The 26,863-nt window shown below is 44.9% G+C and overlaps 1 protein-coding gene across 5 annotated transcripts in view; it reads left to right on the top strand.

The window, feature by feature from the left end:
- The window catches only part of LOC137314431 (coiled-coil domain-containing protein 178), a 363,911-nt gene that overhangs the window by 4,765 nt on the left and 332,283 nt on the right, over positions 1–26,863 (top strand). For 4 of the 5 annotated variants that reach the window (XM_067979798.1, XM_067979796.1, XM_067979787.1 and 1 more), the window contains exons 4-7: positions 860–999; positions 5,674–5,747; positions 6,868–6,968; positions 17,837–18,040. In XM_067979798.1, the coding sequence (XP_067835899.1) occupies positions 860–999; positions 5,674–5,747; positions 6,868–6,968; positions 17,837–18,040 (519 nt within the window). The remainder of the gene's footprint in view (positions 1–859; positions 1,000–5,673; positions 5,748–6,867; positions 6,969–17,836; positions 18,041–26,863) is intronic. The other variant, XM_067979795.1, reaches the window with a different exon arrangement.

The following is a 26,863-nucleotide window of genomic DNA, read 5'->3' as shown; positions in this document are numbered from 1 at the left end:
TTGCTGTCTACGTTACGTGGGGCAATTTGAACATGAAGGGGGAGTCTCCCTGACTCAATGTCTAGCTTTAGTTGGGTTGCCTGATTAATAGACAGATATTAAATTGGAGCGTCATTATGCTGAGTACTCCACATAACCCATAGTAGTACTGGTTGGATCTGACTGAGAAAGTTAGCAAAAGGAAGAGGCAAAGCTATGTGGGTGGTGCAGAAAAGGAGAGGGGGAGAATCGTACCATAAAATATCATGAAATATTTGTTCTATAGAGCATGTGACTAGGCAAACCATATGTACTTATGATGTCCAGATAACCGTGGTATGTTATCGGTGATGAGCTATTTTTCAAAACCTTTTATTGACTTAGTTTTGTTTAAACTAAAAGTTGTGTTTAAGTGTACCTTATAGCACTTGTTGGTAATTCATATTATGATATAGTGTAGAACCGGAGTGTCCAAATTACAGCCAGTGAGCTTAGGCCAACATGCCTGCATACATGGAGTGTTATTGCTGGCTTTCCTCCCTCCCAGCCAACAGTACAGCTCCCTACTCCCCCTCTCCATTTCTGTTGACTTCTCCCTGCTGTTCCAAGCAATTGAACGCAGGTGCACATTGTGAGCCGGAAAGGTGTAGGAGGGAAAAAAGAGTGCTAAAGCATCAAAAGGATGTAAAAAGTTTACAAAACCCTGGAACGTCCTAAGCAAGTTCTCAATGAGGAGGACTAGTAGTAGTATTGCTGTTGTCATTTTTTAATATGTGAGCCAATAAGCAAACAAGTGTCCCACATGGATAAATTTGGAGGATGGAAAGAGCAAAGACTGTATTTCATTATGGACATTAACTTTGTTTTTTTTTCCACCAAGAGTTGAACAAAGGTTCATGCCAACTCTGTTCCTCTGCACTTCATAACTGTGATTGGGTGAAAACGTCATTACCATTTGTCTGCAAAGTGATTCACCATATCCAGGAATTGGAAGCAAAGACTGAATTATGGTTCAGACAGGTATGACTTGGAGAAGTAGATTACTGAGCATAGAATATTTTAGTGATTAGATGCAGATTATTTTTCAATAACGTTACGGCCTGAATTACTATCCATTAATGATTAATACCCTTGCGTGTTAGCACCTAGTGGAGGGAGGTTGCTGTGGCTCTCGCTGCCACCTCCCTGACCCCAAGGGCAGCACCAATTTCAATGACCTGACTAGGGCAGCTAAGGTAAGCTAATTCCACCCCATTTCTCTTGACAGCACTTTATTTATATTTGTGGCAGTTCTTCATGCCTTACCCGTACTGTGCTTAAGGGCTGCTCCAGAGGGCTGTACAATTCACCACTGATCCGTGGTCACATCACTCTTCCAGATACAACTTGCACATGCACCTTCACATAGTCTTCCATTCCTCAGTTGACCTGTCCCTTTGCTTGCAGCTCAGGTCGTTCCCTTTTGTGTCTCGGGCTTTTGACAGAATACTTTGTCTAGCCTTCATTGTTATACTCATGCCTTTCATTTTTTTTCCTGGCATAATGCCTGCTATTCTCAGGACACAGGTGGTATCATTCCCCTCTTTCTCCGCTCCCCCCCCCCCCCCCCCCCGACATTTAGCCTCTCATCCCACAGGAGGAATAGTCCAGTGTCTTAAGACTCTTCTCATGATGATAGTTTCCCAAAACTTTTCTCACTGTTCTGCTCTGTCCACATAGCCCTGCATCTTCCTGGTACAGTTGTTTATATCCACTTTACTCTTAAAAGATGCAATGGCCCCTGCACAAAGCATTCCGTGTTCTACTACATTTCTGTGTGAAAAATTTCTCCTAACCTCTCTTCACACACTCATAGTGACAAATTATCTCGTCACTGACTCCCTAGCCAGAGGAACAGTATTTTTCTTTTCACCCTACTAAAACCCTTTTATGACTTTAAAAACCTCTAATTAAGTCTCCTCTTATCCTTCTCTGCTCCTGTGGAAATCAACCCAGTATCGCAAGTTTGTTCTCATACTTCGTATAATCCTGGAGAATCTTCTCTGTATGCTCTATGGCTTTAATGTCCTTTCTGTAATAGGGTTCCCAAAATTGCACAAGGTACTATTTGTAACCTAACCAATGTTTTGTACAAATTGATGATTGCCTCTTTGCTCTTGTTCTCTGCTCCTATTTGTAAAATCCAAAATGCTATTGGCCTTTCTTATGGCTTTATCTGCCTTCATTTGCACTTTCAAGAAATTACATATTTGAAACCCTAGCTATCTCTTTTCATCCACACCTTTTAGTGTCTTTCCGTTGTTTCTCTTGATGTTTCATGGGAATTAGAACCAGAGCCCACTACTTTCATCCAAGCTGACTTTTTCCACATCATGTAGTCACTTGTTTTATTTCCTACAGTCACCACCTCAGATATATTAATCCTGGGCCATTAAGATAGCCAGATAGAGAGTAGTAGACTGGGCTAAGTACAAAGCCCAAGTGAGCAGGAGCTGATGGTAGTGGGGATGGAGGAAGAACCTACTGCTCAGAGAGTTGACGTGTGACTGCCTCAGCTGATGAACCTAGTGATTTGCACCTCACGGGGACTGTATTTAAGAGAAGGATGCTTTTTGAGCATTGAGATTTGGTGCATTCTTTGAGGGTTGTGCAAAGCAGCATGCTGCACACAGTGCTTTGGTTGGAGGAGTCCGCTAGCAGTGCATTGCTGCCTTGCATGACTGTTTTGGAGCACTGCAGTCAGCCCTGACCATGTAGCAACTCAAGGCATGTTTGCAGCAGAAATCCTAAGGACAGTTGGTGCTTCTCATGGATGGTAAGCCTGCTTCCATGGAGGCCAGCGATTCCAGAATCGAATGGATTATCTCTTCCTACTTTGATGGATTTGTGGATCAGCTGGAGCAAACAACGGAGCAGGGCTTTACTGATCTCATTGTTGCCATTAATTCTGCAGTCACCCCCATTAGTAGTAATGGTGAGGTAGTGGCCAGTAGCATGGATATGGCTGAAATGAGCATAGATGATGATGTCTCCTAGAATGGCAACACATTGTGCACTGCCAGTCCCTTCCGACAGCTGAACAGGTACCAGAAAGTGCATAGAGTCAGGCAAGTTGTTGAAAAATCAGAACCTACAGCTGGTTCATCTTGCCTCAGCTATTCAGTCTCAAATGATGTAAGGCAGCCAGCCACTTCAATAGCACCTATACGAAGCACCGGATTAGGTTTAAGAGAACATATGCCACACACAAAGTGCCAGAGAACATTCTTACACGTCACATTTGGGTAATAAGAAAGTTGGTTCTATTGCAGTTGGATTGTATAGAGAATGTTCTTTCTACACTTTTCATTTGTGTTTCAGCAGATGGTAGGAATGGGGTGTTGGGAGTTCAGTTGAGTTAAAGCATTGTGGGTGAAAGGCTGATTGGGGAGGGCGTGGGAAGAAATAGTTAGAACGGTTAACATTAGAAGGTCTCCTGTATGACATCTTGTCTGTTACAGCTGAAAGCTAATTCTCTTCTGCAGCCTTATCATGCTCCTATCTCCATGGTGGCCTCTTGCTGCAGAGAGGTGTTCACTAGGAGAGTTAAGGAACTGCGGTGAAGGCTGATTAGGGGAGGGCATGGGGAAGATGTAGATAAAACAGGGTGGCTTTTAATATTTGGGAAAGGTCTCCTCTGAGGCCTTCTTCGTGATGATGCCTTTTTAAAGGGTGAAGTTGTGTAGTATGCAGGACACTACCACAATCCATGAAACCTCAGCTGGGCTGTATTGCTTAGTGGCATTGTGCAGTGGTGTATGTAAGGCCCCATGGGTACAATCTGTATACTATTGGAAATCCTAGAAAATATTGTAACGCCCTTTCATGCTGCTGCCACCACATGGGAGGAAGATCAAATTGGTTGACCAAGCAATGAAGGCATCAACTACTTGGTTTACAAATGCTCCTGAATGTCTACATATTTCAGTTGCCACATTCAAGTCCTACATTCTGTCCTTATTTTGATGTGAAAATTTGATTTTAAGTAATTTTGAAAGTAGTGTAGAGATGATTGGAACATAGGAGTGTCTACACTACAGGCTGAAGAGCTGGAACGTGGAAAATTGAGGCACTACCACTGGCAGGAGGGAGCAATTACAGCTGGCGAGTACAATGCTCAAACTGGGGAGAGGGGAGCCAAATTCCTCTGAACATATGCTGCATAAATGTTTTAACAACTATAGGGAAGAAAAAAAATTAATAAAAATAAAAGCAGCGAATGGCAAATTTGAACACATCAAACAAACTTACTTGCCTGGAGAAATCGCTTTGAGAATATTCAAGATGACTTGTAGATTGAGAGAATCTGGTCAAAATTTCCTCCACAGATACCCAATTGCAAAATCAATGTGACAAGCTTATGTAGGCAGTTTCTGTTGTAAATGTCAACATAGGAATTTATAGTGGTAAAATTGACAGAAAAATTATGACAAAAAATGACAATAGGAAGTCAAGTGGTGCAGACAGGAAGCACACAGATGTAAAATGTTTGATATTGATATAATTATACAAATTTTTGAATAGCGAAGTGATGTTTAGACAAAATAGTGGTGTTCAATTAGTATTAAATAGTTTGATAGTTGTGAAACTGCATTTAAGGGGAAGCTAGATAAGCACATGGGGAAGAAAGGAATGGAAGGGTATCCTGATAGGGTTAGATGAGGGATTGAGGAGGCTCGTGTGGAGCATAAAGGCTGGCATAGACCTGTTGTGCCGAATGGCCTGTTTCTGTGCTGTAGTTTTGATGTAACTCATTGTAAAACCTAGCTTGAGAAAAGATCAATAGTCAACTTGCCAGACGTTTTACCTCACCATTGTGGTAAGAGTGTAAAGTTCAAAAGCATCACAAAAGATGGATATTTTCTATTTTATCCCCAGCTTGCTGAGCTAAATATTGCTTGAGGCCAAGAAGGTGGGCAGATCACCTACTCCCAGGCTTCCAGCAATACTGACCTGCCAAGTGCTTATTAGGAATTGAAATAATATTTTCATTCAAAAACGTAACCTGTTTTGATAGCACTTTTTATTTAAAAACCATAGCTCTGTATGCTTGGGTTTTAATTGCGGTCATCCTTGTCAATCGTGTACATTTCCTGAAGGGTTATTGAGTGTTGCTAGTGTACAGTTTAATGGATGCCAATTGCCCTCCAGTACCCTGCCCAAAATAGGTGGTCTTCAGGTGTGAACCTAGACAATGAATGTAGGCAGGCTTTGGTATCACAACCAATCCTGTCCTCGCTTGATGTTTATATACTTGCACTTTTCAGCGGGGGGTCACTAAATAGCGGTTAGGATCAAGGTATCTGGCTGATCTTTCTTCCCCCACTCATGTTACTGGGGCCAATTGAAGTGGCTCTACTGCCACTTTAGGTGAGATCACCTAACTCAGCACAGACAGGAAGTTGAAGCATAAGCTGGAAATTAAACTTGGGATCTTCTCATCTGTATAGCAGCTACAAATGTTGCCATGTTTAATAGATATTCATAATATTTGCTCAAAGAATCAGACTACAGTCAGCTAAAGACTGGAACCAGAATTTCTAATTGCTGATTGTGTTGGTTGTGGTAATGGTCAGTGGTTTGTAAAGTCATAAATATTCTCTGTATTGACTATTTTTGCCTGAAACTTGATTTTGATTAAATCTTTTCTGATAGTTTACAGCATCTGTACAGAAGGAAACCCAAGAAAGAAGTCAATCTTCAGAAAAGCTGAATGAGAATGCTCAAAGGTGAGAAGGTTAGATAAATGAATATTTTGCTGCTTTAGAAGCAAGGTGCTTTTCTTGAAATACCTCATGAAGGAATGTTTCATTCTAATTTGATTTGTTTTTCTCCCAATCCCAAGGGCAAGTTGGAAGTTGTATTCTTCAAGTTTCTAAATCTTAAGAATTCCATTGGAGGAACATATTTTAAAATGCACTTAAATTTAGTTTCACATTCAAATCAGATGTAAGATAAATAAAGACAACTACATTATGATTCATAGCTGCTTTGTCTGATAATACTGATATACTTTGAATAGGTTGAATTTGATGGACTGAGGTAGAAATGTGATTTACTTTCAATATTTTTTTTGTTTAATTGAAGCACCTCTAAAGATTTAGTTAGTAAAGGTGTATAACTGAATCAGACAAATCCAAACCTTACAATTTTGATTCCAGACCTGTGCTGAGTGCTGAGTTTGCTGAACTCTCCTGGGGTGGCAGTAAGGGCGCTACAATTAATCTCAGTTCCCCTGCGCTGAGGATCAAATCAACTAGTTCCCATTCCTGATCGTTATACATTAGCCATTACCGGGAAATGTACATGTATGGATGTTAGGTGAGGATGTGATTCTGATATTTTCCTTACTGTCTAGGCTCATACATGTAGAATAGCCACTTGGTAAGGTCATGGTATACAACAAGTGCTGTGGAACCATACCACAGCATTAAGCCAGTGCCTTCACGAGTGGAGTGGAGAAAAAAATCTAAAGTTTGGAGAAGATACCTAATTTCAGTTATGGTTGTATGAAAAATTACATATCAAAAATAAGTATCACACTTGAAAATCTGAAAATATCAGTTTTAGCTTTGTATTATCTCAACATGACAAACATTGTTCCAAAATTTCAGTTACTTGATAATAAAAGTCAAAATGGGAATTACTAGCTCGCCCCTCCCCTTGGCGCGCCGCACTTGGCTGAGCGAGTGCAATGTGCGCATGCACACGTCAGTCCCCCCTTCCTTCCGAACGCATTTTAAAAAATGTTATATAAAACTACAGTTCATGTTTGGCTATGATAGCGTTGTCAAGCCTTGGCTACAGTCTTTGTATCACAAAATTCTGATCTAATGCTGTTTTCTGTAGATATGTGACACCAGCTAAAAATGAATCTAATCAAACACATTTTTCCAGTGACATGACGTCTACTAACCTGTGTGTTGAAGGTGTAGGACTTGATGCAACAGGTATGACTTTATTAAAAAATCATAAACAATATGCTTGTGTAAGGGTTATGTCAGAGGTGCAATTACAAAATGCTGTTTTGAATTAAAAAATGAAAAAGAATGAAGTCTATCATATTTAAGGTGATTGGCAAAAGAACCAAAGGCAACATGAGGAGAAATTTTTTTAACCAGCGAGTGGTTATGATCTGGAATGGACTGCCCGAAAGGGTGGTGGAAGCAGATTCAATCATGGCTTTCGAAAGGGAATTGGATAAGTACTTGAAGGGAAAAAATTTGCAAGGCTACAGGGAAAGGGCGGCCGAATGGTCTCCTTCTGTGCTGTAACCATTCTATGTTTCTATATATTAGATGTAACTTTATATTTTTGGAGCAACAACTGTATTAATGATGACAAACAAAGAAAACAATTGTGGGTTTTCTATTAAATTCATAGTGTTTCAAGTGAATCTACCATTCTTAAAAAGTGATCAGTGGCATAATAGACTTATTTTCCAAGATATCATATCAAATGATGCTTTTAAAATGGGAGTGTATGTGTGTATATATTATATATACATATATTCTTGCATCTGCACACATTTCTGTCTGCACCCCTTGTGATGTTTCTTTGTCTCAACTTTTTTTCATTATAATATGAATGCAGGAATTTATAGGGTCGAGTTTCTACTAGATTGCACTGGTTTTATCCGTGCAATCCGGCTGAATCAGCACAAAAGATTGAGGAATTTCTACGTACGTTGGGTGTAAATTCCGTTCAGCATAATTCAAATCATAGAAATTTATGGCATAGTTTTTTTTAAGTCATTTTCAGTGATTTAATATCAGGTTACTCACAGATGTAAAAATGCTTATTTTTTGTGATAAATCTATTTTCAGCTATATTAATAAAACTGCACCAGGTTCCACCCTTACATACATCAATAAATATTTATTATTGCAAAGAGAAAAAACTAAACAATTACGCTTCGTTAAGCTGCCGGATTGCGCTGGTTCATGGAAGATTTTATGTTTGTGATTATGCAAATGCATTTTAGTGGAAACTCGAACTGTAACCCAGCTGGCGCAATTTTTGAGCGCAATTTGCACCCTATTGCGCCCATAGTGGAAACTCTACTCCTATATGTTTTGTCAGTGCAAAATTATCAGGCTGTAGTTGGTGTCCCTGCAACATGTCATCAGTTCCATCGCTCAGCTCTACTACCAATAGTAGCACTGTAGCAGCTGTCGTCTAATGTGCTAGCTGCTGAATCTGCAGCTCCTCTGTGGGCCTCAATTCTTTTGCTCGTGCTTCCGTTGAACCAAAAACTATTACTGGCCCTTCTGAAAGAACACCTCTTTTATTGTTGGACCTGCTTTAGAATTTTTGTAGGACCTCATTAGAATTTTTATATTCTGTTTCCCGTCCGCCAGCCAGCCAGCCAGATTGAGAGACTGACCGCTGCTGGGCGAGAAAGCCTGCTGTACAATGCCACCACCAGTGAACAGAGAGGATGGAGGGAGTGAGGGGAGAGATCGTGTGGTGGGGGACAAGGGGAGATCACGGGGGAAGGCAGATCATGGCAGGTTAGCTCGCGGGGCCGGGGGGAAGCGCTCCTGCTCCTCCTGGCTGACGAGCAGTGCTAGAAAAGCATTTACCTAGCCTCCAGTTAGCTGCCGTATTTCGCGAACCTGGGAAACCCAGCCCGCAGCCATTAAATACAAATGGCTGACAAAATCAGAGGCACGCAGCCTCATTAACATTATGTAATTTACGACCCGCCTCTCGAGAGTGGGTTACTCGTCCGACCTCCAACCCGCAAGTAGGCACGTTCACGTTGGGTTGGGGTTGGGTTTCCCATTTAATACAATGTTAACCCTTCCTCCCCAATCCCACCCCTGCCACTGTCCCGCCTGTCCCGGGGGGTTAAACCCCCCTACCCCCCACCCCCCCGAAGAGACGGTCGGAGGTCATTTTAACTTTTTTTCTAAATTGGCCCCTTATTGCCACACCATAGGCATCTTCTCCCCATGCAGAGAGGCTGCTCAGTTATAAGTATTATTTAAATCCACCCAGGGTCAGTCTGGCATTGTCTTCCATTTTGAGAGGAGGGGAGGGGTAGTGTCATGTTTGAGGCAAGAACGTTAAACCAAATCTTTAAATCAATCTTCCAACGCTGTCCTTCCATTAGGATTGACGCTGGAAATATGTTTACCCAGGTTTTGAGGAGTGAAAAGATGTTGATATTTGCGGGCAACCTTGAGCGCTATTATAGCTGAATAGAATAACTTGTCAGACCCTTCTTAGAGGAGAAAAGAAATATTAAAAGCTCAACTACTGACTGATTTTAACATTTAAAGGATGATCAATCTGATCCTTTAACTGTCAAGTCACTGTGTTTGCTTTTTCTAACAGGGAAGCATCCAACTGCAAGTTATTAACTGTGTGTAATTTATTGCTCAATTACATTTCTTTGGAGGAGGGCTGAAAATGAGACTTGTTTTTGTTGAAATGGGGAGTTTCTTGTAATGGGGAAGTCTTTAACTACAATTTGTAGTCCCCACGTCTTTGCGGGCACTACCTCTGATGCCATATTGCTCTTCTTTAGGCTGCTGGTCATCTCTGCCTGCTACCCCTTGCCACCTTCCTGAGCCTTTGGTACAAAAATTGGTGGTGCTGCTTTTTCAGTCTTCCTATTGTTCTAGTCCCTGCTTGAAAAATGCTGACTCGGGGAAATATCAACTAAGTTTTTTTTTTCCCGACTTCTTGTCCAGTGAATGACATACCAGACAGGGACTGGCACCCCCTCCCCAAGGGATGCAGCCATGCAAATTTTCAGATGCGGAAGACCAAAGGTTTGCTGCACTGTTGATTTTGTGGATTTATGAACCTGGTTTTATTAATGTTTAGCTGACATTTGGGGTTGGTTAGAAGCATCATCAGCCACAATTTCAGGTGGAAGCAATAAATGTTGAGGTCAGCATTGCAGTCACTTGTCCTACATAAGTAACCAGATAAAGCATAACTAATCAGGCTGATTTGAGTCATGTGTTAACTGTGGAACTTTGGCAGGATAATTTTCTGCAAACCCATTGCACTTTGAGGCAGTGGAAATAATTTTTGGTGATATCCACAAATGGGTTTATTGATGGCATCTGTAGGTCACTAATGTCTACCAGCCCCAACACTGGGAAGGCCACCAATAGCATAAAATGTTTGACACACAGTGGACTATTTACCATGCACCTATGGAGGAATCGTTAAATGCGCCAGTTCTCTGGAACAATATAATGATCAGTTCCTTAATGCCAAAGGACAGTTTCCTGGCAAATAACAGAAAATCGCCTTCTGAATCAGTGCAACATTGACAGGTGCTTGGTTAGTGGTAACAGAAAGTACCAGAAGGTGTTGGAACCTGGTGCTTGTGCAGAGTGTGTGTACTTTTTGATTAGGCATTGGGTGAGTCTGCATCCGCTGACCATGGTCACTGACAGTGTTATGTAGTAACCTAGGCACTCTTCAGCCTTCGGTCTGCCAGGGAGAAGGATTTTACTGGCTACAGGAAAGTTATAACTTTCCAGGCTTGGTGAAGTTGAGGTTCCTGTTAAATAATCCAGCATTCACATTTTGATTCTTGCTAAAACTAAGACACTGCTTCAGCACCTCAATTGTAAGTAAAATACTCTGTACTATTCAAATGTCCCTTTCCGTGTTTTAATTAAGTGATCCTTTGAAGGATTTCTAACAGTCTTTCTCCCAGAAACCTTCATTGATTTTTGCTCTGTTACCAAACTGTGTCAACAGGTAGCACAGTCATCAACTTCCATCCTATTTTCATAGGATGTGAATTATAAACCTGAGATTTTTTTGTGATTGACATAAGAACAGTTAATGTTGTTATACAGCTAAAAGAAATGATGCATTATGTAATCTGGGGCAAACTTTCAGCTGTGTGTAAGAGAAGCTAAAATCTGCCTTTGGCAGATAAGTGCATTCTTTGTGCCATACATGGGTTATCATAAGTTCTTGGACCTGATTTTAATAAAATATGGTTTGTGTACTTCAGCTATGAAATACTTAAAAATACACAGAAGTTACAAGACAGAAACAGGCTATTCACCCCAAGTTGCATTGAGATTTACCTTCCACACGAGCAAATAGTCCTATCAGTGCAAATCAAACATTAGGGTTCATTTCGAGAAGATAGAATTGAAAAGCAAAGAAGTTATGTTAAACTTGTATAGTACCTTGGTTAGACCACACTTGGAGTATTGTGCACAGAAAGGATGTAGAGGCATTGGAGAAGGTGCAAAAAAGATTCAAAAGGATGATACCGGAAATGAAAGGATATCCTGATCAGGAAAGGCTGAACAGGCTGAGGCTCCATTCTCTAGAAAAGAGAAGGCTGAGGGGTGACCTGATAGAGGTCTTTAAGATAATGATAGGACAGACGTAGAGAAAATGTTTCTACTTGTCGGGGAGTCCAAAACTAGAGAGCATAAATATAAAATAGTCGCTATTAAATCCAGTTGGGAATTCAGGAGAAACTTCTTTACCCAAAGAGTGGTAAGAATGTGGAATGCGTTACCACAAGTAGTAGTTCAGGCAAATAGCATAGAAACATTTAAGGGGAAGCTAGATAAGCACATGAGGGACAAAGGAATAGAAGGGTATGCCGTTAGGGTTAGATTAAGTAGGGAGGGAGGAGGCTCGTGTGGAGCATAAACTCTATATGTACTCTGGGTGAGGGACTTCAATGTCCATCACCAAGAGTGGCTCGGTAGCACCACTACTGACCGAGCTGGCCGAGTCCTGAAGAACATAGCTGCCAGACTGGGCCTGCGGCAGGTGGTGAGCGAACCAACACGAGGGAAAAACTTACTTGACCTCGTCCTCTCCAATCTACCTGTCGCAAATGCATCTGTCCATGACAGTATTGGTAGGAGTGACCACCGCACAGTCCTCGTGGAGACGAAGTCCTGTCTTCGCACTGAGGACACCATCCAACGTGTTGTGTGGCACTACCACCGTGCTGAATGGGATAGATTCAGAACAGATCTAGCAGCTCAAAACTGGACATCCATGAGGCACAGTGGGCCATCAGCAGCAGCAGAATTGTATTCCAGCACAATCTGTAACCTCCTGGCCCGGCATATTCCTCACTCTACCATTACCAACATGCCAGGGGATCAACCCTGGTTCAATGAGAAGTGTAGAAGAGCATGCCAGGAGCAGCACCAGGCGTACCTAAAAATGAGGTGCCAACCTGGTGAAGCTACAACTCAGGACGACATGCATGCTAAGCAGCGGAAGCAACATGATATAGACAGAGCTAAGCGATTCCAACACCAACGGATCAGATCAAAGCTCTGCAGTCCTGCCACATCCAGTCGTGAATGGTGGTGGACAATTAAACAACTAACCGGAGGAGGAGAGTCTGTGAACATCCCCATCCTCAATGATGGGAGAGTTCAGCACGTGAGAGCAAAGGACAAGTCTGAAGTGTTTGCAACCATCTTCAGCCAGAAGTGCTGAGTGGATGATTCATCTCGGCCTCCTCCCGATATCCCTACGATCACAGAAGCCAGTTTCCAGCCATTTCGATTCACTCCACGTGATATCAAGAAACGGCTGAGTGCACTTGATACAGCAAAGGCTATGGGCCCCGACAACATCCCGGCTGTAGTGCTGAAGACTTGTGCTCCAGAACTAGCTGCGCCTCTAGCCAAGCTGTTCCAGTACAGCTACAACCTGGCATCTACCCGACAATGTGGAAAATTGCCAGGTATGTCCTATCCACAAAAAGCAGGACAAATCCAATCCGGCCGATTACTGCCTCATCAGTCTACTCTTAATCATCAGCAAAGTGATGGAAGGTGTCGTCGACAGTGCTATCAAGCGGCACTTACTCACCAATTACCTGCTCACCGATGCTCAGTTTGGGTTCCGTCAGGACCACTCGGTTCCAGACCTCATTACAGCCTTGGTCCAAACATGGACAAAAGAGCTGAATTCCAGAGGTGAGGTGAGAGTGACTGCCCTTGACATCAAAGTAGCATTTGACCGAATGTGGCACCAAGGAGCCCTAGTAAAATCGAAGTCAATGGGAATCGTGGAAAACTCTCCAGTGGCTGGAGTCATACCTAGCACAAAGGAAGATGGTAGTGGTTGTTGGAGGCCACTCATCTCAGCCCCCGGACATTGCTGCAGGAGTTCCTCAGGGCAGTGTCCTCGGCCCAACCATCTGCAGCTGCTTCATCAATGACCTTCCCTCCATCATAAGGGGATGTTCGCTGATGATTCACAGTGTTCAGTTCCATTCGCAACTCCTCAAATAATGAAGCAGTCCGAGCCCGCATGCAGCACGACCTGGACAACATCCAGGCTTGGGCTGATAAGTGGCAAGTAACATTCGCGCCAAATAAATGCCAGGCAATGACCATCTCCAACCAGAGAGAGTCGAACCATCTCCCCTTGACATTCAACGGCATTACCATCGTGGAATCCCCCACCATCAACATCCTGGAGGTCACCATTGACCAGAAACTTTGGACCAGCCATATTGTGGCTACAAGAGCAGGTCAGAGGCTGGGTATTCTGTGGCGAGTGACTCACCTCCTGACTCCCCAAAGCCTTTCCACCGTCTGCAAGGCACAAGCCAGAAGTGTAATGGAATACTCTCCACTTGCCTGGATGAGTGCAGCTCCAACAACACTCAAGAAGCTCGACACCATCCAGGACAAAGCAGCCTGCTTGATTGGCACCCCATCCACCACCCTAAACATTTACTCCCTTCACCACCGGCGCACAGTGGCTGCAGTGTGTACCATCCACAGGATGCACTGCAGCAACTCGCCAAGGCTTCTTCGACAGCACCTCCCAAACCAGTGACCTCTACCACCTAGAAGGACAAGAGCAGCAGGTACATGGGAACAACATCACCTGCACGTTCCCCTCCAAGTCACACACCATCACGACTTGGAAATATATTATTGTTCCTTCATCATCGCTGGCTCAAAATCCTGGAACTCCCTTCCTAACAGCACTGTGGGAGAACCTTCACCACACGGACTGCAGCAGTTCAAGAAGGCGGCTCACCACCACCTTCTCAAGGGCAATTAGGGATGGGCAATAAATGCCGGCCTCGCCAGCGACGCTCACATCCCATGAACGAATAAAAAAAACCGCCGGCATAGACCAGTTGGTCCGAATGGCCCGTTTCTATGCTGTAAACTACAGCATGTAGTAACTCGATGTAATCACATTTAGCCATGTTGTTCCAATATCCCTTCATCCTCTTATTTCATCCACCTATCCAATCAGATTTTGAATGTTTCTGCCTCAACCATTAATCCTGGAAGTCAATTTCATAGTCTCATAACTCTATGGAAAGAAGTTTGTCCTGCTCTCTGTTTTGGATCTCTTACATTTAATCTTGTATCTATGGCCCCTCGTACTAGACCCCTCAACTACTGGAAACAATCTGTTTCTATCTACGCTGCTCTATACTTCATAATTTTAAACACTTCTTTCATATCACCCCATAATCTTAAAAAACCCAATTTTTCCATTTTTAATGTCTGTCATTATTTGTATTTCCTCGCACTTGGCAGTAGCCTAGTGAATTTGCATTGTACCCTTTCTGAAGCCTCAATATCCTTTCTATAGTGTGGAGCCCAATACTATACACAGAACTCTAGTTGAGGTCTTATTAAGCTTTTATATAGCCTTATAATTACCTCTTGGCTTTTATATTCTATATCTTTTATGATAAAAATCTAGAATGCCATCAGCATTTTTTAACAGACTTATCAGAGATGCTTGAGATCTGGTCACGTGAGGGAGGGGTGTGGTTGGGGTGGGGGGAGGAGAAGAGAGATATCCAGCAGTGGGGAAATCTGTTTAAAATAAATACTCAACAATATTTATTTTAAATATTAGATTTCCCCAGCAATGAATGGAGAAGTACTTTTAAGAAATCTGCCATCCCACGTGCTTATTCTCCCAGAGTTTTATATCTGTGCATTCAACATTACTAACCTATATGCTCCTCCAACTCCCTGCTACTGCTAAAACACCTACCTCCTACAAAATTCGAGAATCTCCCCTAGTGTCTTGTTCTTTATTTTCCTTAGAAATAAGCATTAATATTAATGACATAGTTACTTTAACATTAATATTAATCAACACCACTGATAATTCCTGTATAAATATACCCCAAATTATAGAATTTGAGCCAGAAAATATCTCTCATTGCTATAATTTCTCTCTGAGCAAACCAAATTGTGCATTTATTAATCAACAAAACTGACAACAACTACATTAATATAGCACTTCTAATGTAAGAAATATCCTTGGGCACTTTATAGAAGGGTAAAGAATAAGTAAACAAATAAAGGGAATGGTCTGGTTGGAGAGGTGACCAAAAGCTTGGTTTGAGAGATGAGTTTTAAAGATGCTTTAAAGGTGGAGAGAGGGGAGAAGAACTTTATTAAGGGAGTTCCAGAGTAGGGCCCAAGCAGCTGAAGGTTCTGCCACCAATGGAGGATGCACAGAATGCCAGAGTTAAAGGACTGTAGTGCAGGAAGGGGATATAAGGCTGGAGGAGGTTCATAAGATATGGTGGGATAAGGCCATTGAGCGATTTGAAGATGGGAATGAAGACTTTAAATTCATTGAGTTAGCGAGGTTGGGATGCTGTGTGAGCAAGACTTGATGTTGATAGGATACAGATATATCATAAATCAGGAAAATAATGATATAGAAAGAAATCAGAGAACAAATGGCATTACCTGACCAGTTATTTCAAATAAAGACTTGCTGTAGTGTATATTAGGTGGCACATATGCTCTGTTTTGCTATTCAGCATTTTGATGAATAGAGTAAAGAAAAGCTTTCTTTATATTAAATTGCCTGTTAACTATCCCTGGTTGCAAGCTCAAATCTATAAAAACATAATCTGGTCAATAGATGTTGATGAATTTTACTCATTCCTGGAAGAATTGCAAAGAAAAGAATAGGGTTCTGGTGTTCTCTCTCTCTCTCTCTCTCTCTCAATTGATCCACTGAGCAGACGGACCAGTTATCTAGATTTTCTGCATTATATTTTTTTTTTATTCGTTAATGGGATGTGGGTGTCGCTGGTGAGCCCAGTATTTATTGCTCATTCCTAATTGCCCTTGAGAGAGTGGCGGTGAGCCGCCTTCTTGAACTGCTGCAGTCTATGTGGTGAAGATTCTCCCACAGTACTGTTAGGTAGGGAGTTCCAGGATTTTGACCCAGCGACGATGAAGGAATGGTGATATATTTCCAAGTCAGGATCGTGTGTGACTTGGAGGGGAACGTGCTGGTGGTGTTGCTCCAATGTGACTGCTGCCCTTGTCCTTCTAGGTGGTAGAGGTCACGGGTTTGGGAGGTGCTGTCGAAGAAGTCTTGGCGAGTTGCTGCAGTGCATCCTGTGGATGGTACACACTGCAGCCACATGTTTAGGGTGGTGGATGGGGTGCCAATCAAGCGGGCTGCTTTGTCCTGGATGGTGTGGAGCTTCTTGAATGTTGTTGGAGCTGCACTTATCCAGGCAAGTGGAGAGTATTCCATCACACTCCTGACTTGTACCTTGTAGATGGTTGAAAGGCTTTGGGGAGTCAGGATGTGAGTCACTCACTGCAGAATACCCAGCCTCTGACCTGCTCTTGTAGCCACAGTATTTATGTGGCTGGCCCAATTAAGTTTCTGGTCAATGGTGACCCCCAGGATGTTGATGGTGGGGGATTCGGCGATGGTAATGCCATTGAATGTCAAGGGGAGGTGGTTAGACTCACTTGTTGGAGATGGTAATTCCCTGGCACTTGTCTGGCGCGAATGTTACTTGCCACTTATCAGCCCAAGCCTGGATGTTGTTCAGGTCTTGCTGCATGTGGGCACGGACTGCTTCATTATCTGAGGGGTTGCAAATGGAACTGAGCACTGTGCAATCATCAGCGAACATCCCCATTCCTGACCTTCGGATGAGGGGAAGGCCATTGATGAAGCAGCTGAAGATGGTTGGGCCTAGGACACTGCCCTGAGGAACTCCTGCAGCAATGTCCTGGGGCTGAGATGATTGACCTCCAACAACCACTACCATTTTCCTTTGTGCTAGGTATGACTCCAGCCACTGGAGCGTTTTCCCCCTGATTCCCATTGACTTCAATTTTACTAGGGCTCCTTGGTGCCACACTCAGTCAAATGCTGCCTTGATGTCAAGGGCAGTCACTCTCACCTCACCTCTGGAATTCAGCTTTTTTTGTCCATGTTTGGACCAAGGCTGTAATGAGGTCTGGAGCCGAGTGGTCCTGGTGGAACCCAAACTGAGCATCGGTGAGCAGGTTACTGGTGTAAGTGCCGCTTGATAGCACTGTCGTCGACACCTTCCATCACTTTGCTGATCATTGCTGCAGTGGAACCATAACCAATGCATGGTGACCTTTTTGAATTGAAAGATTACCTTTGAATAGATTTGCTCACTGGACCACCTGCAAATCCTAATGTGAATTTAAGATCGGATTCACATTTTTGGTAACATCAAAAACTTGACTGGCATTCAGAGCATAAATTTCCCTGATTAGAAAAAGGTTGCTCGGTTGGAGTATAAACTGATACCTGAAGCAAGGAAGCTGTAGAATGGGCAACCATTTTGGTTGCTTTGCCATCTTAGATGGAACTTTGGGTTGTGGAGACCATGAAATGGAATGATTAGTATTTACAGGATGGAAACCTAAATTGTAGAGTCCAGTTTTAATTGAAGCTTGTTTGTATGTGTTTAAAGTCTTTATTCTATTTCACCGCTTCGGTTACTGATTTCGGCAAAACTGATTGCCTTTGTAATTGCTGTTGTCTGCTTCTTATGTAGAAAATGACCAAACCACAGCTTTGCATGAGGAGGCAAGGGCAGTCCTATCAGAGATCATTGGCTTGATGGAGCAACTGGAAGCTGAACGCCAAAAGACAGAAGAGGCTTTAAAAGTAGAAAGTGAGCGTGTAACAACCCTTGGAAACAAAATTGATCAACTGTCACTCTGGTGGCTGAAGGAGCTTCCTGAAGCTGTACAGAAAGGTATTAGAATAACTGCGTGAACAGTATTTTTATTTCATTTTTGTTGTGCATTGTTACAGGCATTGTGATAAAATGAAAGCAAAAACCACAGCTTTTCTCTATGTACTAGTTTACTGAGTTTAAAATCATTGGGCCCGATGTTACCAGGGCTGCGGGTTCTTGGCGGGGGGGCTATCGGGCGCGTGGGTAACGTGCCCGGTGAAATCAGTCAGCTCCCCGCCCGATCGTAGCATAATTGGATTCACTTACCTGGTCTTCCGGGTTCCCCACTGCTGATCTGCGCGTCGGGCGGACTACACATGCGCAGTAAGGTCTGTAAGTAGAGGAGCTCTATTCAAAGGGGCAGTCCTCCACTGACTGATGCTGCAACAAATAGAAAAAATTACAGGGGGAAGGCTGCTCCCAGTTTAATGATGCCTCACTCCAGGTATCAATACATGGGGTGAGGAGGAGGGGGAGGACAGAGATCTTCCCCCCCCCCCCGGCGGGCGGGAGGAAGCGGCCTGCCTCTGCCACCAGGAAGGCCTGGCTCGAGGTGGCAGAGGAGGTCACCAGCACCACCAACATATCACCCACCTGCATACAGTGCAGGAGGCGCTCCAATGACCTCAGTAGGTCAGCCAAAGTGAGTACACTTACTCTTTCCCCTACACTCCGTCTGCCACATCACCGCCCCCACCCCACATCTCCTTCTGCACTGCCAACACTACTCTCTCACATCACCCCTCATACCCACTCAAACCTCATCCTCATCGTACCTGCACTTACTCACCTCGCCAGTACTCATCCCGCCACTACCACTCAACCCAATCCTCATACAATCTCATGGCTCTATCTCGTACTCACCCTCTTGTGCATCTCTTTCACGGCCAGCCTCACTCAACCTACCACTAACTGTGCTCCAGCCACAGGGCATGCATCACATATGTGCAGTAGGCAGCATAAGGCAAACGTGTCGTGAGCATGAAGGGGATGCACAAGGGTGTTTGAGGGTTTGTCATGGTCGTTACTTATATTTAATTTCTGATCAACTCACATAACATATTATATTGGCACCACTACTGCCACGTCTTTGCGAATCTTGTCTGGTCTGTGCAATAATGCCCTTTCCTGAGGATCACTATGAAGACCCACAACTGATGCCACCCATTGTGTCACTGCAGAGTGGGTGTAGGTGTATTTGCAGGGCTCTTTTGTGCAGATGGCTGAGAGACGTCGGTGATGTCCCCGGTGGCACCCTGGAAGGATGCGGAGGAGAGGTTGTTGAGGGCAGTGGTGACTTTGACAGCGACAGGTAAGAAGATGGTGCTTGGGCCAGCCGGGAGTAGCTTGGCATGAAGGAGGCTGCAGATGCCCACGACTACATGTCAAGTGACTCTGAGCCTCCGTGTGCACTGCTGCTCAGAGAGGTCCAGGAAGCTGAGCCTCGGTCTGTGGACCCTGTGGCGAGGGTAGTGCCCTCTGCGACGCATCTCTTTCTGCGGTAGCCCTCCCTCCTGCTGTGCAGGTGGATGCGTCACAGCACTCTGTTGTGGAGCTCCACATATCAGAGGTGGATGGCGAGGCTGGTGATGCTGTTCACCCTCCGAGGAGGTCATGACTGCAGCTACGGCGGCCCCCATCCGGAAGATGTACATCTGAGGGGGTCCGCAAGGTAGGTACATGTCTCTGGACCCCGGGGTAAGTGTGCAAGTTGGTGACTTTGATTATCAGGAGGAGGGTGGTGGAGGCCAAACTTTGTCCCCAGTGACAGAGTGGCCTCCTGCAATGAGTGAGGATCTCCACCCCCACCTGTCAAATGGACCTTTGCAGCTGCCACAGGCTGACAGCTGCAACAGGTCCATTTGAACTGGGAGTGTTCCCCCCCAGTGTGGGAAACAGTCCCAGTTTGTTCCAAAATCCCACCCCTCCTCACACAATCCCTTAATCAGGTCAGTTAATGACCTGAACAAGCAAAATAAATAGCTTCAAGTGGCATCCCGCTGGCTTTAATTGCCTGCGGAATTCCCACCGGCGGGGGTTGCGCGCGCACGCCGGCGCATCAGCGGGGAACCTGGAAGTGCGCGGATTCGAGGCGGGTTCCGGTCCCGCTCTGGGATTTCCCGATTTTTGGGGCCCCCCTGCCAGGAATGCACCCGATAGCGGGTGCTAAAATGCTGCCCATTAAGTCTGCTCAGAAGCTGAAAAAATTCCAGCATATGGTTATCAATATCTAGTTTAAAATAAATTAGGATTCAAAGTAGAACCTCTGGCCTGGGAAAATACCAAGGAATTTCATCCTTTCAAAGAAAGAACTTGCATGTATCTACAATCTTATCACATCCTTAGGATGTCCTATATAAATGAAAGAAAGGAAAGAACATGTACTTCGAAAGTATCTTTCCTGTCCTCAGGACATCCCAAAGTACTTTCAACTAATGAATTGCTTTCGAAATGTAGTCACTGTTTTTATGTAGGCAAATGAGGCAGCCAATTTGCAAATAGCAAGATCCCATAATGGGATAAATGACTAATTAGCCAATTTTTGGAGGTGTTGATTGATGGATAAATATTGGCTTGGACACCAGGGAAATGCCCATGATGTTCTCTGAAAAATGCGATGGGATATTTTACATCCACCTGAGCCCTTGTTCAGTGTGCCATTACCTGCCCAATATGTAGGAAATTTATAGCCATCCCAGGAATCAAATGGAAAGTCCTCACTATCAAATTTTGACTTACTTATTATATCATGTCCCCTATATATAGCTTTCTGATGACTTCAATTGGAGTACCCAACTTAAACAAGAAAGGCTAAAAATTACTTTTTGAAATTAGACTGGGTCATAAGAAATTAAAATATAAGGGCTTTAAATTGAATAACCCCTGAAAACGGGCGTGGGGATCGCGGTACAAGATTAACCCACGACAGTTAATTGCGCTGCAAGCAGCATGTTATCCACGCTGTTCATTGGCTACATGCATCAGGAGGGGGCCTGACATGGGGAGTGGATACCGCTACCTAAAGAGTGCCTGCATCTCTTAAAGGGGAGGTGCATTATGGCTGCTGGAAGTGTTGGGAATCGTAGTTTGTCTGGTGAAATGTCTGATGCTGGGAGAGAACGTACATCACGATTCTCTGATGCTGCACTGGACGCTTTGGTGCAGGAGGTGTAGAGAGAGAGAGAGGGACATCCTCTATCCGCAGAAGGCAGGAAGCCCTCACGACATATGATGAGGAGGCACTGGGAGGAAATCGCGAAAGAGATGAATGCAAGGGGCGTGGCTCCAAGCACCTGGATGAAGTGCCGCAGAGGGTTTAATGATTTGTCGTGTTGTCAAGGTAAGATCAATCTTCAAATGGTGTTTCATAACAGCTGCACATCACATGTTCAATTCACACCACCCCCACCCCCCACCTACCTACAATCTCAATCAATCAGTACTGAACACTTCAGTTCATATGCTTAACTTCACACTCAGCACTATTGCAGCACTCACAGCTCACACACACACCCGCAGCTATTCAACTATGACAGCCACATTACCTAGACATATCGCAGGACACTCACTAACACACTTACCTTTTTCTTGCAGGAGTAGGCGGTGCCTAACAGGAGGCAACAAAATGCAACTGGAGGAGGAGCAGCGCAGCTTCACGTTCTACCCTCCCATGGAGGAAACTAATCTGGGCACCGTAGGAAGGGGAATTGCGGAGGCTGTGGACACCGGCAGTGCATCGATGATAAGGGTTTCTGAATACCTAATTATTATTCTTCTCACTTCAACCCCACCCCACGCACTTTGCATGAGAAGCTGGAGATGGTGTCAGGATGCACTTCTTCCTCTCTCCTCTCCCCTCACCACAACCTAACCCTGGTCCCTTTTTTATTTCGGCTGCCCCAGAAGTGCAAGCTCCTCAGCAAGTGGAGGAAGAAGACGAAGAGGGTGATGATGAAAATGCATGTGGGAAGGGTGGTCACCTTGATCAGCGCAGCTGTGGAACCCATCATGTAGCAGTGTCTGCTGCCAACTCCTAAAGAACCGAAAGGAAAAGACTGTTATGCAGTTAGGATTTGAGGAAGATAGCTATGTAGGACAATAGCTATTGTCTTGCATCAAACTGTTGTAAGGACAGTATTCCAGTAATGTTCCTCCATTTAAGTGGCAATTTTTTTTTATATATATCTATATATATATATATATATGATAAAGCAATTAAAAAGTGTGGAAAACTATACTAAATATTTTACATGACCAGTAATTTTTGATTTTATAGAATCATAGAATGGTTACAGCCATTCAGCCCATCATGTCCATGCCGGCTCTTTGTAAGAGCAATACAGTTAGTCCCATTCACCCACTCTTTCCTGTAGCCCTGCAAGTGTTTTCCCTTCAAGTATTTATTCAATTCCTTTTTGAAAGCCATGATTGAATTTGCTTCCATCACTATTTCAGGCAGCGCATTCCAGATCATAACTACTCGCTGTGCAAAAAAAAGTTTTTCCTCATGGCGCCTTTGGTTCTTTTGCCAATAACCTTAAATCTGTGTCTGCTGGTTCTCGACCCTTCCACCAATGGGAACAGTTTCTCTTTATTTACTTTATCTAAACCCTTCATGATTTTGAACACTTCTATCAAATCTCCTCTTAACCTTCTCTGCTCTAAGGAGAACTACCCCAGCTTCTCCAGTCTATCCACGTAACTGAAGTCCCTCATCCCTGGAATCATTCTAGTAAATATTTTCTGCACCCTCTCTAAGGCCTTCACATCCTTCCTAAAGTGTGGTGCCCAGAATTGGACACAATACTCCAGCTGTGGCCGAACCAGTGTTTTATAAAGGTTCAACATAAGTTCCTTGCTTTTGTACTCTATGCCTCTATTTATAAAGCCCAGGATCCCATATGCTTTTTTAACCGCTTTCTCAACCTGTCCTGGCACCTTCAAAGATTTGTGCACATATACCCCCAGGTCTTTCTGTTCCAGCACCCCCTTTAGAATTGTATCATTTTTAGTTTATATTGCCTCTCATTCTTCCTGCCAAAATGTATCACTTCGCACTTCTCTGCGTTAAATTTTATCTGCCGTGTATCCGTCCATTCCACCAACCTGTCTATATCCTCTTGAAGTCTAGCACTATCCTCCTCACTGTTCACTACACTTCCAAGTTTTGTCATCTGCAAATTATGAAATTATGCTCTGTACATCCAAGTCTAAGTCATCAATATATATATAAAAAAAAAGCAGTGGTCCTCGTACCGACCCCTGGGGAACACCACTGTATACCTTCCCCCAGTCCGACAAACAACCGTTCACCGCTGCTCTCTGTTTCCTATCACTTAGCCAATTTCATATCCATTCTGCCACTGCTCCTTTTATTCCCTTCCTCCCCCTGCGCCCTCTTCCCAGCTCCAGGTTAAAATTTAGGCCCTGGAATGGGAATTGAACGCACAAACTGCTAACTCAGAGCCAAGGCTGCTACCAACTAAGTCAAGCGAGTACTTTGAATATTGTTCTTTCAGAATTGTTTTAAGTGAGAATTTATTGGCAAGGAATGTAAACTTAAACTGTTTATTTCTTTATATTCAAATATACTTGGTTTTAAAGGCCTCAAATTTGAACGGGGACATTATAATGAAAGTTACACTGGAATTGTGCCATCCAGTGCTCATCCTGTTGGAATATGTGGGGTCAGTGGGAGGGCATCTAATTTGCATGGCCTGGCGCACATCCTTGGCTCTATGGATATATTTCAGGCATCCACTTGCCCAAACAGGCTAGAAATTCTGGCAGTGCCCAAGGAGGAAAGGAGTCAGGTTGCCCAGTCCTCCTCCACCCCAAAAAAAATAATCCAGGACCTTTCAGCCCCTTTTTACAAAGGAGGCTAATAATGACTTTTTTTAAAAATTCACTTCTTCAGGGATCCAGACAACTGGACCCCACAGTGGACCCTATTTGTGTTATTTAGGCAGTTCACTGGGCACATCAGCCTCCACACTCACACTAAGGCCCCAATATTACTGGGGAGGCGGGGTGGCAGCCAGGGGGTGGGGGTGGGGGGGGGGGGGGCGATTGGGCGCGTGGGTAACCCGCTCAGTAAAATCCGTCTGTTCCCCACGCGATCACTGGTAAATTGGAGCCACTTAATGTGGCTTCCGGTTTTGTGTCGGAAACCTGCGTAGCAGGCAGACTGCGCACCTGCATCACAGGCTGTCAGCTGGAGGAGTTCTATTTAAAGGGGCAGTCCTTCAATGGCTGCTCCTGGAGCAAACACCCACACACCACAATGGAGCAGCACAGGGGATTGGCTGCTCCTAGATTCAGTGATGCCTCACTCCAGGTGCTACTGGATGGGGTGAGGAGGAGGAGGGATGTCTCTTACCCGGCAGACGGGAGAAAGTGGCCTGCCTCTGCCAACAAGAAGGTCTGGCTCGAGGTGGCAGAGGTCACCAACAGCTGTAACATCTCCCGCACCTGGATCCAGTGCAGGAAGCGCTTCAATGACCTAACTAGGTCAGCCAAAGTGAGTACACTTACTGATTCTCATACATTCTGTCTTCCACATCATCGCCTCCACCCCCCAACTGATTCTGCACTGCCAACATTACTCTATCACATCACTCCTCGCACCCACTCAAAGCTCATCCTCAACTTACCTGCACTTACTCACCAATTCCTCACCTCCCCAGTACTCACCCCACCACTACCACTCAACCCAATCCTCATACAATGTCATGGCTCTGTCTCATACTCACCCTCTGATGCATCTCTTTCACAGTCAGCTGCACCCAAACCAATGCATTCAGCAGTTGGCCACGTCACCATCACTCACTCACACCTCTCTACATTCTCCCCTTATAGGAGAAGCGAGTCCAGAATGCACGGGAGAGGGCGAGGACCGGAGGGGGGCCACAATAGCTAGTCATCCCTACAGACGCGAAGCAGCAGGAGGCGCTGGAGCTGAGCCGCACCCTCGAGTACCTGTCTGTTGGGGATGCCGAGACTGGCACCCGACAAACGTCTGGTGACAGAACTTTAACATTCAGCACACATAATATCAATTGATGTTAACATGCCTTGCCATCTTCAGCACCTCAACATCTGCCATCATGCTTAATATTGCCATCTGCTCTCTTACAAGGCCTTCAGTGGCCACTGTGATGGCGGAGGGCGATTCCTCAGAGGACCTGCCGGCCTCTGAAGGTGCACCGTCACATTGGAGCGAGCCATCCACCAGCGCAGATACACACACCTTGGTGGGTCCCGTCCTCAGTTAGGGTCGCAAATGGTGAGTCACCACATGCATGTGAGCATGAGCAGACACTGGTGGTAGGGGCAGCTATGGAGAGTCCGCGTTGGTGGGAGCACTCTTTTCCAGGCTCTGCTCAGCTGGACACATGCAGAACCCTGGGGGCCATCCATTAAAAGGAGAATGATCAAGGGGCAGCAGCACATTTGCGAGGTGCTGGAACAGATGCCACGTGCACTCTCCACAATCGCGCAGAGGATGGATGAGTCCAACTCCTGCATGAGTGGAATGGTGACACAGGTAAGGGAGGGCATCTCTGAGATAGTGTTGTGGGTAAGTGCGGGAATCTCTGCGATGGAGGGAAGGCTAGCCTCCGTGGAGCTTCAAGCATGACTCACACATGAGTCCATTCAGGCCCTGACAACAGCCCTTCGAACTTGGGGTGAACGACTTTCTGCTGCCTTAAATAGGCAGGCAGATACTCGAGCACTGGCCTTACAAGGCTTCACATATGTCCTTCAAACTGTCGTCCAGCAAAGTGGTAGGAATGATGTGGGCCTGGCCCAAGGGAGAGATGTTGGCGAAAGGGGACATGGAAGTGGGGACGCCACTCAAAGCGCCCCCACGCCTCACCCGTTGACCCCTTCTCAACCAGTACCCGCAATGCTGCCTCCTCTCCAGGTGGCCGAGTCTGTCCCTGCACAAGTGCAGGTGGAGCAGTCTTTGGAGGGGCCCTCGCGGGCACCGAAACCCAGAGGGCATAGGCCCAAAGCATCTAAACGGTCAGGGCATGAACAAGAGCAACCTGCCACTACCTCTGCTGTAGCTACAGGGGATGCACCACGTAGAAGTAGTCGGAAGCGAAAGGGAAAGGTTTTGTAAGCACAAAGGGGATGCACAAGTGTGTTTGATGGTTGGTCATGTTTTTTCTTTAAATTTGCTTTTTGTTAAATGCACATTAAATCTTATTATTGTCACCACTACTGCCACATCTTGGCCATTCTTGACTGACTTCTGTAATAAGGCCCTTATATGAGGTTCACCATGAATGCCCACACTTGATGCCACCCATTTGGTCACTCTGCAGTGGGTGTATGTGCAGGACTGTTTTGTGCGTGGATGGGGGCGGGGTACTGGTGTGGCTGCTGCTCTGACCAGGTGTTGAGGACTGGACTTTTCATTCTGTCTGATGTTAGGAGAACCGTTCACATATCAGTGACTCCTTGGCCTCATGAGCAGCCAGGTGAGCCGCTGTTCTGCCCATGGGTTGCACCTCTGTCTCCTCCTCTGCCTCCTCCTCATCCCCCTCTGCCTCCTCACTGTGGGTGGCTGATGTGGATGGGGCCTCCTCAAGTGGCACCCCTCTCTGTTCCATTTTGTGCAGGGCACAACACACGACTATAATGCGTCCCACTCTGTCTGGTGCGTATTGAAGCGCTCGCCCAGGACGATCAAGGCACCTGAAGTGCATCTTGAGCAGCCCTATAGCATGCTCAGTTGTAGACCCAGTAGCAATGTGGCTGTCGTTATATCGACGCTGTTGCTTGGTGATGGGGTTCCTCAGAGGTGTCATGAGCCACGTGTGCAAGGGGGTA

Source organism: Heptranchias perlo, chromosome 3 (assembly GCF_035084215.1).
Source record: "Heptranchias perlo isolate sHepPer1 chromosome 3, sHepPer1.hap1, whole genome shotgun sequence".
Taxonomy (NCBI): Eukaryota; Metazoa; Chordata; class Chondrichthyes; order Hexanchiformes; family Hexanchidae; genus Heptranchias; species Heptranchias perlo.
Note: the sequence above shows the minus strand (reverse complement) of the source record. Positions and strands in the feature narration are given on the sequence as shown.